Below are 19,536 nucleotides of genomic sequence, written 5' to 3' on the forward strand. Positions count from 1 at the left end.
CCACTGTAATACCTTGGAAGAAGACCCCAAAACGGAGAGGTTTTTTTGGCTGGCATCACATGCTGAAGCAGGGTACCCAGACTCCGGAATCCCATAGTGTTGAAAATGACAGCTATCATTTACTGAGCACCTACTATGGTACCAGGCAATACTGGATGCTTTACATACGTTCTCTTTGATGTTGGCAACAGATCTGCTGGCAAGGGAGATACTGCTAGCTCCATTTTGCAGATGAGGAAGTTGAGGCTAAATAAATCCCATATCTTACTGAGGTTAAGCAAATTGTCCAGGCACATCATAGTCAATCGGAAGCAGAGCTTGGGTTCAGACCCTGATCTGAGTAACTCTGGAGGCCAGACTCCGTTCATTCCCTAGCTCCTGATTAAGTGCTCGGTCCCCTGCACCTGTTCGCAAAGACCTCTGTCATACACGGCAAGCAGTGTCCTTAAGGCACCTGTGCTCTAAGGGTTTCTGATTTACTGCTGCTGAGTGGATGCACTTTCGTGCCTCTGTGAGGCAGCTGGTGCTGGGAGCCCGGTGTCCATTGTGCTTGCTTTCCTGCCGTCGTCATCTGTCCGTGTGATGAGGTGGTTGGCTCCGCTGTGGTGTCATGGAGAGCAGAGGTACCGAGGCTGGGCCTCTTTGAGTGGGGGAGGCCGAGAGCCCACTGCTCACGGAGCTTGACCGTGGCTGATGAACGAGCCTCTCTGGTGACGCTGCCCGGGGATCTCAGCACAAGAACTGCTGTTGCCCAAATAGTTGAGTCTCCCAGCTGTGGCATCCCGGAGACAAAGGGGCCGTGTTTGAAGAGCCGGTCCAGGGCAGGCAGACAGGATGGGTGGGGTTCAGAGCTCCCAGGCTGAGTGGCTGGGGCTGGAACTGTGAACTGGTACTTCCCAGGACCAGGTGGAGACCTCAGGGAGGGGTGCTGTGGCCATTACCTGCTGGGGTAGAGGGAAAAAGCACTCCTGCTCAAATCCCTTTGACTGACACTGTTTTATGGGTTTGGAGCACACTACTGGGAGTGGCTCCCAGTGCAAGAATGGGGGACGCTTGAAGGGTCCTGAGAAGGGACCCCCGCCACTGAGTACTGTCCCCACTGACTTGCTCTGGAGGGCCAGGACAACCCTTACTTCTGTTGTTTAAAAACTTATGTTAACACTGTTTTTCCAATGCACTTTTGTTTGTTTTGTTTTTTCAGATTTCTCTGTAGTGCCTCAGAACAAAATTATTTTAAAACTAAAACCTACTTGTGTGCTTGCTTTGAAATGACTAGCTGGGGGAAGTTTGGTGAAACTGTAGATCATCCTCCAGGAGCTGAGTGGGGTAAGGAGTCTGCCTGGCAAGGCGGTGCCGGGGGTGGGGGTGGGATGTTGGCTGAGGTCCCCCCACCCCCATGCAGTGCTCTGCACCAAGAACCCCATTGAATCCTCATGGACGCCCTAGGAGCTCATTCCGTTTTATGCTTGACAAGATTAATGCTCAGAGAAGTGCAGTAACTTATCCAAGGTCATGGAGCTGGCTGAGTGTGACTGAAGACCAGGCCTACCTCAAAGTCCATTCTCTGGCCATCACACCGCAGTACAGGCCAGGTCCCTGAAGGCGGAAAGGGGGAGGGAGAAAAGTTTGTTCGGAGGCTGACCTTCTCCAAGAAGGCCTGGGGTACCCAGAAAATGGGTGTGGGGCTCCTAGATTCACAGGCTGTCATGCTTTCCCCTTGGGCCTCAGAAGTGGCTGTGGTCATTCAGGGCAAGAAGCTGGTCTTCGCTGACCTGGGAGTGACCCCGAGGGAGGCCTGTGGGCCCACTGCAAACCAGGCTCTGTACCCTGGGTGCCAGCCTCCGCCCTCACCCCAGGCCTTAGCCTCGGGGGCAGTTAAGTAGAGAGCTCCACATTATCTCAGCGTCTTGCGTGCAACTCTGGGGTGAGAGGGCAAAGAGTTCCTTATCAGCCTTGCAGCCTTCCGAACTCAAATAAATTTCAGTTTTAAGCCACTAGTTCAAGGTACTTTATTACAACAACTGGGAAACTAACGCAGTCTGGGTGCTGAGGGTGGGTCCTAGGAACCTTCTCTCCGTCCTGGCTCAGGGGTCCCTCCTCGGAGAAGGACCCCTCTTATGATTTGTCTCCATCATTTCTCCTTACAGTCACATCCTCTGTTTCCAGAAGCGCCTCTTCCAGGACCTGGAGGCACATTTATTTTCCTCAAACTATCCCCAAGAATGCGGCCAGGGGTTATAGCTGGAAGGGAAGGATGGAGACCGGAAGGGATGATAATTCTCTTTTATAGATGACAGTACTAAGGTCAAGAAATACCAGTTCTTGGGGCGCCTATGTGGCTCAGTCAGTTAAGCGTCCGCCTCCTGATTTTGGCTCAGGTCATGATCTCACGGCCATGAGATTAAGCCCCGCACGGGGCTCTGCACAGAGCGTAGAGCCTGCTTAAGCTTCTCTCTCTCTCTCTGTCTGTCCTTCTCCCCTTTCTCTCTCTCTCTCTCTCTCTCTCTCTCTCTCTCTCCTTCTCTCCCTCTCTCCCTCTCTCCCTCTCTCTGCCCTTGCCCCGCTCTTGCATGCTCTATCTCAAAAAAATAAAAATAAAATAAAGATGCAAGAAATGCTGTTGTCTCTAAGATACTTCTATTAGAACCGAGGAATGTCGCTCCCTAATCTTTGCTGCCTCTTGTCGGGAGATTCTTGTCCTATCCTCTTTTTGATATCAGAGCTCCCTGCCTCCTCTTGGCCCTTGTGATGTGGAAATATGAGTCGTCTGGAATCTGATCCATTCTTCAAGGTCCCCAGAGCCTCCCTCACCAAGAAACCTTCCCAACTGCCGTGGCTGGCAGGGGTCTCTGTCCTCTGAACAGGTTTCCTGGATCTGTGCTGTCTTCCTCATTAGTTATCTCTTCACACATGGGTCCTGTCTGCCCAGGTAGCCTGACTCCCCCAGAAGTCTTGTCTTATTCATCGTTATCCTCGGGTGTGGGGAGGTCTGTGCTCAAGACATTAGAGTTGTTACCACAGATGGTGGTTCTGGCTGTTCAGGGAAGCTTGGGCCATTCCTGGGGGCCTCTGTGGCCCTGTGTTACCCGAGGTCTCTCTCCCTTTCCGTGTCCAGATTGAGCGCCAGTTGAAGGCTGTGGAGGGCAATGAATACCAAGGAGATGGCTTAGCAGTACTCGCGATGAGCTGTCTTGAGGGGAAGATGGCTCGTGGGGGTTAACCACTGGGTCCCAGTGGAACATGCCTCTGCCTTTGGAATCCCATGGATCTTCCCACTCGGAGCACATCAGGCCCGCAGGCTGCTGGCTGTGGCTTGTGGGGCTTGCTTCCGCGTTTGGAGAAGGGCGTGGGGGCTCTGACTTCATCTCTGCTGGCCGAAAAGACCTGCGCTTAGCATTTCCAGGGGGCCTGGAAGTATCAAGATGTGTTTCAGTGGTTTTGCTACAGTCTGTGATTACACGGTCTGATGGAACAAAGTCATCGGTGCTCAAATGTGCTTTTTATAAAATCCCCAAATATTCTCCCTGGAGTCTTCTGTCCCCTAGCTGTATCCAGCTCAGCGTCAGGACTGTAAAAGAAAATCTTTCTGAGGTTTGGTGCTGTTTTCAGGGTGTGTGTGTGTGTGTGTGTGAGAGAGAGAGAGAGAGAGAGAGAGGGAGAGAGAAACAGAGCAGAGACAGAGCACAGAGAGAGAGAGAGAAACAGAGCAGAGACAGAGCACAGAGAGAGAGAGAGAGAGAGAGAGAGAGAGAGAAACAGAGCAGAGACAGAGCACAGAGAGAGAGAGAGAGAGAGAGAGAGAGAAACAGAGCAGAGACAGAGCACAGAGAGAGAGAGAGAGAGAGAGAGAGAAACAGAGCAGAGACAGAGCACAGAGAGAGAGAGAGAGAAGGACATGATGCACGGGTGGACATACAAAGCCTGAGTCAACGGTACCAGGAGTTCAAAGAAGAGATTGGAAGACATCCTCCTGCCTTACGACGCTTTCCCATTTGTGCGTTGGTGGCAGCTCTTGTTTGCTGTCGAGTTGGGAGAACTTCTAGTCTTTTCTTCTCTTCCTTGTTTCCACTTCTTGGCAGCCCTGGAGCATTCTTCATCGCTCAGAGAGCTGCCAGAAGCTGTACAGGTGTGTTCCCAGAGCAGAGTCTTGGAACAATGCTTCTCTGTGTGGACTCTGGCCTCGGTGCTGCCTTATCAAGGCCCCGGCATTTCTGGGCACTGTGGGCCGGGGAGACTTGGCCTGCATATCCCCCTGTGCCCTTCACCCCACTAAGAGTGAGGCCATCCCTGTGTGGGGCAGAGATCTCCTACTGGGGGCCCAGAAATACATGTGGGCACTTGGAAGTATAGGGTTCATACCTCAGACAATGGCTTCACCATTCTGTCTCCAGGTGAGGGGATGGCTTATAAGGAGGAGAGTCAGGAAGGCCTGGACAAGGGCAGGGTCTGAAGGAGGGGATATCGGTGGCATTCGGGCATGAGGGGGCTGAGCAAGAGAGCTTCTAAACGCATTCCAGAATGGTGGCTGAGAGCTTGAGACCACTGATTGAGTCAGATGGTCTCAGGGTTCCGGAATCTCTGTGTGTCCCCACATTTCTGAGAATGCTCCCCTGCAGACATTAGTGGCAAAACCTGTGTCAGGTGCTCATCTTTGGGTGTAAAGGAAGAGGGCATCTGCGGAGAGTGGAAGTCTCACTCCAAAACCCCCAAAAGAGTGGGAGAAGAACAGACTCACCCTGGGCCCAAGATGGGGGATGCCTGGGTAGCTCAGTAGGTTAAGCATCCAATTACACACTTGATATTGGCTCAGGTCATGATCTCATGGGTTCGTGAGTTCAAGCCCCACATTGAGCTCTGTGCTAACAGTGTGGATCCTGCTTGGGATTCTCTCTCTCTCTCTCTCTCTCTCTCTCTCTCTTCTGCCCCTCACACACACTCTTTCTCTCTCTCAAAATAAATAAATTAATTAATAAAAAAAAAGAATCCACATGTGCTGGATTTTTGGAGCTTGTTACAAAGAAGGAAAAGAATGTCAGGAGCCTGAGTTCCTGTCAGCCCAGTCCCCAGATTGTCCCCCAGTCCCCAGATTGTCCAAACAAGTGCAGGCTATCGTGTCCCCTACCACAGATCCTGTCCAGATCAGCCCATCCCCACACACCTGGCCTCGCATTCAGGAAGTCAGCCTTCTCAAGAGAGACTCTGCACCCTGCCTGGGCTGGGTCTTCGGGCCGAGCTGTGGCACCTCCGGGACAGGTGACCCCAGCTGGCCCAGAAGCTGTGTGCAGGAACCGCACCTCAAACCTGACCAAATCCGGGCATTTCGCCTGCTGGTGGACTTGCGTGGGTTTCTTTACTTCACTCCCATCCTCTGTAGTGCTCTCCTTCCCTTGCCTGGCCTCCTGCTGAAGAGGCTGCAGAGAGCCCCCCCCCCCCCCCCCCCGGGGAAGTGCTGGCAGCACTGGCCCTGCTGCTGAGCCGTGTGTCACTGGGCAAACTCACTTCACCTCTCTGAGCCTCAGTCTCCCCACCGCTAAAGTAGTTCCCAAGGCTCTGTTCAACCCTGGAGATTTAGTCCTGCTTCCATGGAAATGAACATTGTCTATGAAATGTATGCTTTCCCAGGGCGCCTGGGGGGCTCAGTTGGCTGAGCGTCTGACTTCGGCTCAGGTCACATCTCAAGGTTTGTGAGTTGGAGCCCCGCATTGGGCTTTGTGCTGACAGCTCAGAACGAGGACCCTGTTTCAGATTCTGTGTCTCCCTCTCTCTCTGCGCCTCCCCCGCTCGTGCTCTGTCTCTCTCTCTCTCTCAGAAATAAATAAAGCATAAAAAAAAAAAAAAGAAACATATGCTTTCCCATGAAGCACCTGATTTGGGATGTTATCTGCGGGCCTTTTAAGCTGGGTTAGAGAAGCCGCCTCCACATTTCTGGTTGGGGCAGGGTCAGAGACAGGTAACAGTCCTTCCTGTTGAGGATAACGCCTTTGTCCCTGGAGGCACTTTTAATTTGTTAAGACCTGTTCTCCCCTATGACTGAACTTCCTTGTGCACCAGGCAGGGAAGCTATTACCTGTATCCTACAGGCTGGCAAAATGAGGCCCAGAAAAGTGAAGTCTTTCTCCAGGGATCTGTGACCCCTGGTGATTGATGTCAATCAGTAGAAAGAGCACCAGCCTGAAGTCAGATGACTTGACCTTGAGAAAGTCACTAAGGTCCCTAGATCCCAATTTCCTGTCTGTAAAGTGGCAATAATAATGATTGCAAGGTCACACAAAATAACGGTGGTGAGAACAGTTTGCAAACGCGTAAAACACGCATTACCCGTCACCAGCCATTCCCTGTGGTACCGAGGTGTCCTCCCACGCTCCACTTCTCTCCTTCACGGTTTTCCTTCCTGGAGCGAAACGCCATCTCCCAGGGTATTTCTCCGGGTGGAAGTGGATAGAATCCTGCCTGACTCCTAATCCCCTGGTGCTTCTTTCCCTCCAGACTGTAAATTCACCTGCCACCCGGAGTGCCGCCATCTGATCCAGCTGGACTGCAGTCAGCAGGGAGGCCCATCCCAGGACAGACCCTCTCCGGAAAGCACCCTCACTCCAGTCTTCAGCCAGGTAGGCAGCAAAGCTCAGGGACCGGGCTGGGAACAGCTTCCTCTGGTGTCCTAGACTCCACTTTCTTTGCCCGGGAGCTCTGGTCAGCAGGAGGTGGCATGAATACCGCACGCGTGCTGGATGTTGGGGTCTCCTCCTGGCCAGACACACTCCTTTCCAAGGGCCTGGGATGATGGAACAGGAACAGTGACACGGAGAACTGTGTAGACACTCAGAAGTGCTCTTCAGTGCTCTCCAAGCACAGAGCCTGCTTTGGCCGAGGGCTTCAAGCTAGAGGTGTGGGTATAGATGAGGGCAGGAAGGAGAGAAGGCTCCTGAAGGTCCTTTGAAGCCTCATAGCCCTGGGGCAGTGGGGATGTTGGAGCTGAGGCTCCTCCAGTATATCATCCTCCCTGTGGTCAGCCTGCTAACCTAGATATAACTTTAGAAGGGTTGGGCGGATATTCTTGCTTTGTGTTCAAGAACCAGGAAATCGATGTCCAAAGCAGCCTCTGGTTCATGGGTTTAGCCAAGGCTCTTGAGTCAGGATGCATCCAAACTTTGATGTCTAGGATTTGGAATGGAGACAGGACAAGATTTTTTGGTTCTTGCATTGAACGAGCCCTCATTGAGTATCCATTGTGTGCCAAGCACTGGTGAGAGTGGGGATAATAAATGGTGCTTCACAGTGCTTGTCCCCAGAGACCTTACATTCTGGCAGGGGACACAGAATACAACCCAAGAGTATGTACCGTGATGCATGTTGCAATAAAAGAAGCACGAATCAAGTGTTTTGAGAATGCAAAGCAATTGTTTCTGTTGGGAGACATCAGGGACGTTTGATCTGATCCTTAATGTATGAGTTGCTGGTCAAGGAAGTATGGAGTGTTCCCAGATATCGTTCATCTATTCATTTAAGAAATAGGTTTTTAGGGTTGACCATGTGCCAGGCCCAGGAATGCCAAGGACTTAGTGATGAAGCAAACAGACACGGTGCCTGCCCTCCCTGTGCTTGTGGTAGAGGAGGGGAGTGAGATTTTAAACAAATAAGCCCAGGGTGCTGTGAGAGACAACACAGGTGCCGAATGACTGGTTACTTCCTGGAGAGAACACTAGTGGCCCCGGGGGAATCCCAAGTGGGCCCCAGCTCCTGAGACTAGCCATCCACAGGCATTTTCTGGCCATAATTAGTCACCTGATCTTGCCTGTGGGTATTACCAGCCTTCCTGCTGTTCCCCCACCCCTTCTCTCCCATTGGGAAAGCATTGCTAGAAAGCAAACATGATGTATGTTTCTATAAGAACGAGACCGAATGGGTTCTAAGGTACATGTTTACAAAAATTCTGTACATCCTCCACACATTTTGGAATAGGAACTGTTTCTAGTGCGGCCCGAATGTAACCAGGCCTTGATGCCCCACGAGGGGTGAGGAGGAAGGAGGGGCAAGTCAGACCTCCAAAACCCTGCCGAACGATGCAGAATTTTGCCTAAGGTTTTCCTTACAAGATGGAGGAGGGGGGTTATAGAGCACACCCTGCGGCAGCATTTCCTAGAAATGGCAGTTTCTGGAGATATTTTTGGTTGTTCCAACTGGGGTGATGCTACTGGCATCTAGGGGGAGAAGCCAGGGATGCTGCTAAACACCCTACATTACACAAGACAGGCCCCCACAGCAAAGAATTATCTGGCCCAGGGGAGGTCTAGAAACCCTTCCCTGGAACAGTTTAGCTAGCTCCCAAGTGTGGTGGGCAGGCCCTGGAGTTTGCTGTGTATCTTGTCTCCCCCTCAGGGCGTCAACAGCAAACAGGGGCTTCCAAGTCTGAGTATTTGGACGCAGAGTGGCCCCCTCTTTCCTCTGCTGGAAAGAGGAGTCAACCTCAGAACCATGTGGCAAACTGCATCAAGGCTGAGTCTAGACTCATCCACCAATGTCTAGAGTACATCCACCAGTAAAATAGAGAAGAAGCCACACAGAACCACACAGAAGGGTCCAAGGGTCCCACATGAGTGCTGAACAGCCCCCAGCCAGCAAACAGTCTGGAGTGGGGTTTGCTCCTGGCCGGCTGGGTTGGCTGTTATGTTTGCCTTGGACAGGCCCGACTGCATGCTTCAGCACAGCCAGGGCAGGACCTAGCCTTCTATCAATAAAACCTGGGCCCTGCTCCAGTCTCACTCCCCTTTTCTAAAAGGCTTGTTTATGCTGATTTCCTTCTTGGCTTGATTTTCAGTTAAATACCAGCATGGGGCTTTGTTTCACCTTGACGTGGTCACCTGGGCAGAGCTAGCTTCATGTGCCAGTGCCGTCTTCCTGGGAGGCTTTGTTGTGGCCTGGTCTGAGCTCAGCTAGTTTGGGGGCATATGGCTGCTGGGAGGTCTCAGCTTGGTGGCATTTCTCCTTGCAACTCTTTAAGGAAAAGAAAATCATTGATTTCCCTCCGTCTGGAAGGAACCACTGTGAGTTAACATTTTTACATTTTCTTCCTGTATATTCATCCGTTTTTCAAAACATGGTTGGGATCATCCTGTAGATAAGTATCTGGCCTCCACCTTTGAAAAGCAGTAATTCCAAGGTTCTGGCTGTCTTCTCTCTGCCATGCCAGAGGGAGACAGGGAGGGAGGAAGAGGGGTAGGTGTGTGAGGGGGCAGAGATGGACTCAGAACCCTCAGCTGCAAACTTAACAGGCCCTGTGGGTTGTGCTTGACTCTCCCAAGTGGAGAAACGGAGGAGAGGTGCCCACCTGTTCTTTCTCCACCACAAACCTAGTACTTTTATTTTATTTTTGAGAGACAGAGACAGAGCTCGAGCAGGGGAGGCATAGAGAGAGAGGGAGACACAGAATCTGAAACAGACCCTAAGCTCTCAGCTGTCAGCACAGAGCCAGACATGGGCTCAAACTCATGAATCATGAGATCATGACCTGAGCCAAAGTCGGACGCTTAACCAACTGAGCCACCCAGGTGCCCCTATTATTATTATTTTTTTTTTTGAGAGACAGAGAGAGACTGGGTGCAAGCAGGGGAGGTTCAGAAGGAGAGGCAGAGAGAGTTTCAAGCAGGCTGTGCGCTCAGCACTGAGTCAGATGTGAGGCTCCATCCCACGACCATGAGATCATACCCTGAGCTAAAATCAAGAGTCAGACGTTCAATGGACTGAACCACCCAAGTGCCCCAAAACTAGTGTTTTAGAATCTCTCCTTGGAGATCTCTGACGTCTGTGATATGTGACTTTTTCCCTGGGCACTTCTCGTTGACCTAGCAAATCCCCTTCATGTCCACCCCAGGTCCCTTCTTCAGTTTCACCCTGATTCCCAGAGACCATGGCTGGCATTGGCCAAAGACCACAAGAAATTGCCAGCATGGCTGCAGTTCCTTTACTAGGCCCTGATTACTTTATGCTTCAGGTGGTCTTTACTCCTAGATGTCACTCTGTGATGAAAAAAACCCCAAAAAACCCTCAGGGACTCCCCGGTGCCCTCGCAATGGAGCTCGAGTTTGCCAGTTTGGTCCAGGCCTTTCATTGCCTTTGCGGAAGCAGACCCCGAGGGTGGAAGTTCTTGCCCCAACTGTTGATTCTCATCATAACCCACTGTAGCCCAGGGGACGCCTCGCAGCTCTGCCTCCGTGGCCTCTGGTGCCACTTGTGTTGGTGCATGGAATGCGCAGGTGACAAGCAAAACCATAAGCGATCTTCCTTCCACTCAGGTCACTCACAGCCGGGCACTGAAGCTGTTTACACCTGCTGCTCCCAGGGTCCTTCCCCTCCCCCTGCCCTTTCGGGAGCTAGGAGCCAGGAGCACCCAGAAACCAGCCTCCCGCTCCTGGTTGCACACAGCCCGGCCCGGCCCTCACTCAGGCACTTTCCACACGTGGGAGTCTGGCCATCCCCATGTTCCTCCTGTGCTACGATTTCCTTAATATTTCTCTTTAAATACGTTCATTTTATCAAACTTAGATAAAACGTGTGTTCAAGGAAAATTTAAAAATCCTTGAACCACTGGTTTGATGTCCTGAGGATTTTTTCCCTGACACATATTCAATTAATTCTTAATCTTTAAAATTGAAAGAACAACGTGTTTCCAAGGACTGCCTCAGATTCCTTCCACGCGTATTTACTGAGCCAGGCATTGCTCTAAAATCCTTTTAGGTGCCGTCAGTGGGAAATGCTGCCTACAGAAGCTAGTCTCTTAGGTCATCCAGTGAGTGCTTCGATTACCAGTGCACTGGGTCTGGCCCCTGCCTAAGGGAGGCTGTGACCGTGGAGAGAACCTGGGCGGCTGGGAAGAAAATTCCAGCCATCTGAGCCAGTGCTAAGGCACTCAGCCAAAGGAGAGATGGGAGGTGGGAGCGCCTGGGCAGCTCAGTCGGTTAAGCATTTGACTCTTGATCTCGGCTCAGGTCATGATCTTACGGTTCATGAGTTCAAGCCCCACATCAGGCTGACGGTGGAGCCTGCTTGGGATTCTCTCTTTCCCCCTCTCACTGCCCCTCCCTCCCTCTCTCTCTGGAAATAAATAAACTTGAAAAAAAAATTTAAAAGAAACAAAGGAGGGGCGCCTGAGTGGCTCAGTCGGTTAAGCGTCTGACTTCCGCTCAGGTCATAATCTCACAGCTCGTGAATTTGAGCCCCACGTCAGGCTCTGTGATGACAGCTAGGAGCCTGGAGCCTGCTTTGGATTCTGTCTCCCTCTCTCTGCCCCACCCCTGCTTGCTCTCTGTCTCTCAAAACTGAATAAACATTAAAAAAAAAAAAAAAAGAAACAAAGGAGGAATGGATCCTTATGTACTTACCGTAGGGAATAGTGCAGAGTGGAGGTAAGTCACTCCATGGTCCATACAGGGCAAGCCTATTTGTATTGTGTGTGTGTGTGTGTGTGTGTGTGTGTTAGTGCAGAGCAAGGGCTTGGAGGCTTCCCGGCAATCCATGGGAGAGATTTCACCTTGCGGGGGTGGGAGTAGGAGTCTCTGTCTCTGTTGCCTCCAGTGGCCCTCCTGGATTTTTTATCCCATCATCCCTGTGATGAAAGCCTGCAGTGGCTTCCCATGGCTCTCAAAATCAATCCAAATCTGGACAAGCACAGAAATCCTTCGTGGTCTGGCTCTGCCAACTCTCCAAAATACCAGAAAGATGGGCCACTGTCCTGGACATGAAACCGAGACACTATGACTGTGGTCTGGCAGGCACTTTTTGCTATAAGATCGGTGATTGTCCTCTCCCCTGTGGCCCAAGGTATGGCTCCCCTTTGTAGATGGGAAGACCAAGACCCTGTCCCCACTCACCAAAGGGACAGATAGATGGCTTCCATAGCTCCAGGGTGGATCAGCCCCACAGGTTGCCGGCTGATACCTTTCTGCCGCACCCTTACCTCCCACCTCTACTGTCGCTCCTTAGCGGGGCCTCTGCTGGAATGGCCTCCCTCAGCCCCTGCAGCCATGCGAGGTGACTCAGCTGGCATGGAAAGCTGAGTTTCCTGGCTCCTGGCCCCATGCTCCCTCCCACAGCAGGCACGCTGCTGTCTGTCTACCCAGGGCTCTGCCTTTCCAGAACGCTGGCCTGCCCCAACCCTGAGCCCAACAGCCACATGCTGAGCCCAGAACTACCACACGGGGGAGCCAGCCGCAAGACGGGGAGAGCCTGGGGGCGGGGTCTGTCCCTGCTCAGGCTCCCTAACACACACTGACACACACCTGCACCTTTCTCAGTGGATTCTGGGTCCTAGGTCTCCTCCGAAATGCTGGACAAAGGTTTATCGCATTTAATTGTGACTGATAACAACAGTAGTTAACATTTGTTGAGGTAGATCATGTGTTCTTTCTACTTGTTTTATCAGTTATTGAGAGAGAAATATTGAAATATCCAATTATAATTGTGGATTACCCTATTTCTCCTTATGGTTCTATCTTTCTGAATTTTGAAGCACCATTATTGTGCTTAGACATTTAGGATTAGTATGTTCTCTAGATGAATTGATCCCTTATCATTAAGAAATAACCTTCTTTATCCCTGGTAATATTCTTTGCTCTGAAATCTACTTTGTCCAATAATAATATAGCCACTCCAGCTTTCTTTTGATTACCATGAGCATGATACTTATTAATCCATCCTTTTACTTTTAGGCTATTTGTGTCTTTATAGTTAAAAGTCATTTCCTGTAGACAGCAAATTGTTGGATCTTGTTTTTTTTTTTAAATCCAATTGGATAATCTCTGCCCTTTAATTGGGTTATTTAGATCATTTGCATTTAATGTGATTATCGATATAATTAGATTTTAAGTCTATCATGTTTCTATTTTTTCCTATCTGTCCTTTCTGTTCTTTGTTCCTCTTTTTTCCCTGCCTTATTTTGGAAAATTGAATATATTTTATGTTTCCATTTTATTTCATTTGTTGCCAGCCCACCCACATGTGCCAAAGCCAGTCTCCAGCTGTCCTGCTCCACTCTGGCTACATTTGGGACAGCTGCTCCACCCTCCACAGATTTCCTTCAATGCTCTAGAAGCCAGAAGTGTTAGCCAAAGCTGTCAGTGATTCATTTCCACTAGGCAGCTGCCTCTCACAGGAGCCGCCCCAAGGCCTATCTGACCAGCTCAGTCCAACCCATGGGGCTTGTTTCTGATCAGGCAGAGCTGAAAGCCTTCCCAACCAGGAGGCACCTGAGATCCTGGCTCTGGGGAGGGACACAGCTCTAGTACCTATTTCTCTAGAAATCCTTAGGTACTGGAGACATTTCCCTGTGTTCCTCACAGCTCGACCCCGACTGTGGCTGCCTGAGATGGCCTCTGGGTGGGCCAGGTCAGTCCTGAGTCTCTGAGGAGGCAGCGAGGCCTCTTTCTACGTGTCACAGTACAGGAGTTGTTTGTGTCTGACCCTGGTGACCACATTGCCCTGGCTAATGGAGGACTGGTCTTGCCTGGAGAGGGGCAGGTGGGGGGCAGGGTTGTTGATCAGAAACACCTTTTGTGATTTTCTAGTCTCATCAAAGGAGGACAACTAGAAGGTAGACTCCCTGTGTCTGACTCGGACCTGACATGAGCTCTTCAGGACCTGTGCCTCTTGGTATCCCTGACTTAACTGTGTCCAGTGTTTTTAAATGCAAGGGCCCTATCAAAGCTGTTAGCCAAGCAACAGAAGTGCTGTGTGGGCTAGAACCCGCGAGACAGTGAATCTCCTGTGAGTCTAACCTAAATGGTATGTAACCACTTACCTTTTATGACAGGAAGTCGCCTGAGGAGAAATAGAGCTCTCTGCTCTTCACGGCTGGTTTAATACTGTAAAATGCTACTCTCAGGATGGAGGATGGCATTCTTAAGATTCAAGCCAGAGAGGGCATCTGGGAAAGGCTGCTTCTGAAAAGCATGGGGAAGGTGTGGGAGGTCTGGTCGTTACTGGTAAATATGTGTCAGGAAGAGGGGAGGACATTAGATTTTGACAGGCAGAGAAAGCAGTAGAACAAACCACCATAGGGCAGGGAAGCTGCTGGGAGCATGAATCAAATTTTGTGCGGCTGCAATGAAGGATGCTCTATGCTAGCTGGAGATGGGTGTGAACTGCCTGCTGGGCATGTGCTGTGACGGGCCTTGAAGGACCGACTTGGAGGGTGCAGTTTGGAACATTATTGTGGGCAGTGGGGAGTGAGAGTCGTTGGAGGAAGGACAATTGTAATGGAAAATTGTCAGATACAGAGGGTCTGGACTGTAAATCAGATTCTACCATTTACTTGCTCTGTGACTAGGGCAAACTAACCACGCTGAGCCTCAGTTTATTCCTCTGCAAAATACTTCCTCGCAGGGTTGTGCCGATCAAGTGAGAATATGAAATGTATAAGAGCTTGATAACTCTAATATAACTTCTTACTTCATGCTGTTCTACTAGACTGTGCATGGTGACAAGGCAGAGACTATGTTTAATCCAGGCCTGAATCTCAACTCCTGGTCTGGTACTTGCCATGTAGAAGGTACCCAGTAAATATTCCTTTTTCTTTTAAGTTTATTAATTTTTTGAGAGAGAGAGTGTGAGAGAGGGAGAGAGAGACAGAGGTGGGGGGGAGGGGCAGAGAGAGAGGGGGACAGAGGATCTAAAGCAGGCTCCATGTTGATAGCAGAGAGCCTGACTCGGGGCTCAAACCCACAATGACCTGAGCCAAAGGCTAACGCTTAACCAACTGAGCTACCCAGGCGCCCCTGCCCAGTAAATATTTCTTAAATGAATGGATGAAAGAATCAGCAATTAGAGCTCAACACATAATAATAATTATAGCATAGTAATAATTATAGTACAGTGATAGTATAGTATAGTCTAGTATACTATAGTAATAGTTAATAACTATTAGTTGAAATTTGAATAAAAGGTTTTGTGATAGAACAGTCATGATTAGACCTTCGTATAGAAGGGTGACTTTGGAGACACCTGGGTGGCTCAGTCAGTTAGGTGTCCAACTCTTGATTCTGGCTCAGGTTATGATCTCGCGGTTCATGGGATCAGGCCCCATGTAGGGGTCTGTGCTGATAGTGCAGAACCCGCTTGGGATTCTCTGTCTCCCTCTCTCTGCCTCACCACTGCTCATGCTTTTTCTTTCCAAAATATATAAACAATAGGGGCTCCGAGGTGGCTCAGTTGGTTAAGTGTCTGGCTTCTGCTTAGGTCATCATTTTGCAGCTCGTGAGTTTGAGCCCTGCATGGGCTCTGTGCAGACAGCTCAGAGCCTGAAGCCTGCTTTGGATTCCGTGTCTCCTTCTCTCTCTGCCCCTCCCCCACTCTCTCTCTCTCTTTGTCTCTCTCTCTCAAGAATAAATAAAAGTTTTAAAAAGTTTATAAATAAATAAATAAATATTAAAAAAAAAAAAAAGAACGGTGACCTTGGCGATAAGGGTACGGGAAGCTTGGAGACGGCAGAGATGGAAACAAAGGAAACTACTGGAAGGCTTTGCAATAATCTACATTAATGGTATTCATTGAGCTAGGAAATGTGAAGGAGCAGGTGGAGGGAGAGGCAGGGAATAATAAGCTCAATTTGGGGCCCATCGCCAGTGAGGCTCCAAGGGAAGGGCTGGGGATTCCGTGAGCTGTCGCATCTTGCCACCGGGAGCTACCTGGAGGGTGAGAATTCTGAGACACGAGTCTGTGAGGGATAGTTGACACCATTGGCACAGGTGAGACTAAGCTCCCAGGGAGAATACAGGCTTATGGGAGCAGGGGTAGGAAGAGAAGACGGTCAGTGGCTGGGCCCTGAGAGACCTCAACAAGCTAAAGGGAAGATGGGGGCAGAGGCGGACTGGGAAAGTAGTTCCTGGCTTGTGATGGGCTATGATTTCGGGCAGGATGGCTATTACGAGAGCAATCACAAGGGTAAACACCTTATACTACTATAGGGTGTCCCAGACCTTGATTCTGAAGTCAGACAAGCCGGGTGGATTTGGCTTCGCCATTAATTAGTATGATTATGTGCAAATTACTTAACCTGCCTGAACCTCCTTTTCCTCTCTGGAAATAGAGATAATAAGTGTAGCTTCCTCATCAGTTTGTTGTAAGGACTAAATGAAATGATGCACATACAGTTAGTGGCACAGTGCCTGCACATACTGGCTAATAATAATTTCAAAATATGTCTCAGGGGTCGGGTGGCAGGTACCTGACCCTGGTTTTAAGTCTCTGAATATGTCGGCAGGTCATAAGGCCCCAGATCTGACCTCTACCCCGACACCCTTCAGTGGGACAGATGAAGAATCCTGAGGTCCAAAGCTGCTCCAGATGCCATATCAAGCTGGAGTTGAGCTGGGGTAGCATAGAGCTCCTGACTTCCAGTCTTGTGATACAGCTTTTCTGGAACACACAGAGCCACGCAGTGGATCCAATGAGGGGGATCTGGGCACATGCCAGGAGCACATCTGAGAAAGGAAGAAAGCTTAAAATAGTGTCTTTCATCATCTGACACTTTGAGGCAGGAAAGTCACCCATTTTACCATTTCACTTTGGCCTTTCTGAACCCCAGCACGATGCCATGGATTTAAGGCTCCAGAGCCTGCAACCTAAGGTCCAGACCCCTCTTTCTGGGTCCAGAGACAAGAGCAGCCAGTTCCTGTCCTTTGTGTGTTCACCCCAGAGACTTAAAAAGCTACTGCTCAGGCTCTTCCATTCCCCTGCCCCCTTCTCCTCCTCTGGTCAGGTTGTCACTGCTGTTGGTTATTCATAGGGAAGAGGTGCTGACAAGGTCATTAGACACTGAAAGGAATCCAATCTTCCTTTCTAAGGGTCCCTGGAGCTTCAGTCTAGATTTTTCCTCCTGGAGGCTGGCCAATTTATTCTATTATATTTGATCTTTGCAGCTTTCAGAAGAAAGTCCCAGGGTCCTCAACAACACAGTCTCTGTGTTGCTGACTTCTTTACTCATGACTCTCTTCCAGGCCTAGAGTCACTGACAGGTGGAGCAGGGTGGAGAAAGACACTAACTAGGAGGTAGGAGACTCTGAAGGTATGAGCTGTGATGGAACATGCTACTGCCCTCACTTTCCTGTCTATAAAATGGGTCTAATACCTGCTTTCAAGATTCTAGAGCCGCCCAAGTAATGAATGGTAAAAAAGGCTTTGAGAAGCCTTTTCAGACACCAGTTTTTCTTAATATTTGGAACAGCATAGAATAGCACCCTAAAAGAACACAAAATCACTTCGGACTTTTCCTAAGCACGTCTGGCAGCTAGTGCGGTGCTCACAAGGGGAGACTCATGCCGACTCCTGGGGTACTTTGGCTTGACGTTTAAAGAGGCTGTTACTAGCTGTGTCTTAAGATTGCGCATTTTGAATGTGTAGCATTGCAGTTGCTTTCCAGAGGTCTCTGCGTGACTCCAAGGACACAGTGCGGCCCCCAAAGAACCTGGGGCTTGTGTTTTCTTAAGTACTGGATTCCCACTGAGCAAGAAGGTTCCTTTCATAAAGAAAAGTGTGTTTCTTTGCTGGCTGGACAAAGCAGGTAGGCTACTGATGGCCCACGGATCATGCAGAGCCCCCCTCTCTGCAGCGTTCCTCATTCTGACATTGGACCTGGAGGCACTGGTGAGGCCAATACCAGATTCCTTTGCCTGAACCACTGTCTCTGGGGAATCTTCCTTCCAACAAAAATAAGTAAGTAAAAAGCCTCTAAAATACTCAGTTGAAGGGGCACCTGGGTGGCTCAGTCGTTTGAACGTCCACCTTTGGCTCGGGTCGTAATCTCACGGTTTGTGAGTTCGAGCCCTGTATCAGGCTCACTGCTGTCAGCGCTGAGTCTGCTTCGGATCCTCTATCCCCCGCCCCCTCTGCCCCTCCCCAACTCGTGCTCTCTCAAAAATAAACACATTAAAAAAATAAAAATAAAATACTCAGTTGAAGAAAAGATTGTTCCAGATAATGCCAGAACCTACCTACCTTCAACCCTATTAAATGTCAGCTCTTTCCCCAAAACACCTTGTAGCTCACTCGAGCCCCCATCCCCAGCTGCTTGCTTGCACTTATTATCTCCCTGTTAAGGGTGGCAGTTACGGGTATTGACCCTTCTCCTGAGCCCAAGGCGGCCGGCCAGGGGTGCCAGCTCTCAGCTATCTCATGTTTGGACCTGCCAGGCACTCATAGGCTTCTGGGAAGAAGACTGTGTGGGACGATGGAGCCAGATTGGGCTGCAGTGTGAAACCCTCCTGAGCACTGACAGATTTGGCTAAGGTGGGGGAGGGAGAGGACTCCTCATAAAAATAACGAGAGCTTAAAAAGGAGTTGGCAGCTGGGTATCTGGGGGCTGAGTCTATCCCTCCAGCCGGTGTGCTTCCCTGGGACTGGCTGTTTCCGAACTGCAGGGAGAGCCAGGTGAACCTACCTGCAGAGCATCCTGTTAACTCCTCTCAGCCACTCTCAGGGTGCTCTGGGGTCCACAGGCCATCAGACTCCATCAGCACGGTGCCCCCAGCATTCCAGGGTCTGAAGGCTTTGTTTTCCTTTCCTGGGACTCCAGGCCGCATTATGCAGAAACAGGGCAAAACGCACACCAAAACAGTCCCATTTCTGCTGAGAGGCTGTAGATCACAACGGCTAAGAGCATGGGCCCTAGAGTTGCATAGGCCCGGGTCTGAGGACCAGCACAAATATCCTTCTTGTGTGACTCTGAGCCTCAGTTTCCTCATCCATAAAATGGGAATAATAATCTCTACCTCAAGGCTGTTGGGCAAGTTAAATGGCAGACTGCATGTAAATGGCCTGGCGCATGTAGGAGTTATTCAAGCAATGGTACTTCGAACTATTGATGTACAAACGTGGTGTGAGACATAATGGGGATGTTGCCCTAATTGCTTTGGGGTTAAGCCCTAGTCAAGGAAGATGTCCCCTTCATCTAGTCTGATGGGGAAATGTACACGGCCATCTATTTTTTTTAAATATATATATTTTTTCAAAGTTTATTATTTATTTTGGGAGAGAAAGAGAGAGAGAGAAGGGGAGGGACAGAGAGAGGGAGGGAGAGAGAGAGAATCCCAAGCAGACTGCGCACTGTCAGATGCAGGGCTGGAGGTCAGGAACCATGAGATCATGACGGAAGTCTGACATTTAAGGGACTGAGCCCCCCAGGCGCCGCAACGTGGGCCATCTTTGATGGGAATGACAAGAACTGGCAAAGACCCCTCTTGCCAGAGTGTCAGGAAAGTGCACAAATAACCTGGGTGGTGGCTGCAGACTCCTTTGATATCCTGAGTCTTCCTGAAGGCCAAGTTCTGCGTGTGGGTGGAAGGGGAGGCTCGCTCTCCAGGTTGCCATAACTTTGCATATGATTTGCATATGCTTGTGGGGCCCCTGCAGTTTCTTCTGGCGTCTCCAAGTTAAAATATTGCTGCTTCTGCAGACAGAACAGATATTGATTTTCTTCTTCTCCGGTTACTTCTCTAACCACTCTGATTGACCGGGCTCCTTCGCCCAGTGAATGGGGGCTGTGAGAGTGGG

General features: G+C 50.1%; 1 protein-coding gene across 2 annotated transcripts in view; it reads left to right on the top strand.

The window, feature by feature from the left end:
* RASSF5 (Ras association domain family member 5) overlaps positions 1-19,536 on the top strand; it is a 71,692-nt gene that overhangs the window by 17,331 nt on the left and 34,825 nt on the right. For both annotated transcript variants that reach the window (XM_045049300.1, XM_003999428.6), the window contains exon 2: positions 6,487-6,608. In XM_045049300.1, coding sequence (XP_044905235.1) covers positions 6,487-6,608 — 122 coding nt within the window. The remainder of the gene's footprint in view (positions 1-6,486; positions 6,609-19,536) is intronic.

This window comes from Felis catus, chromosome F1, assembly GCF_018350175.1.
Source record: "Felis catus isolate Fca126 chromosome F1, F.catus_Fca126_mat1.0, whole genome shotgun sequence".
NCBI classification, from domain to species: Eukaryota; Metazoa; Chordata; class Mammalia; order Carnivora; family Felidae; genus Felis; species Felis catus.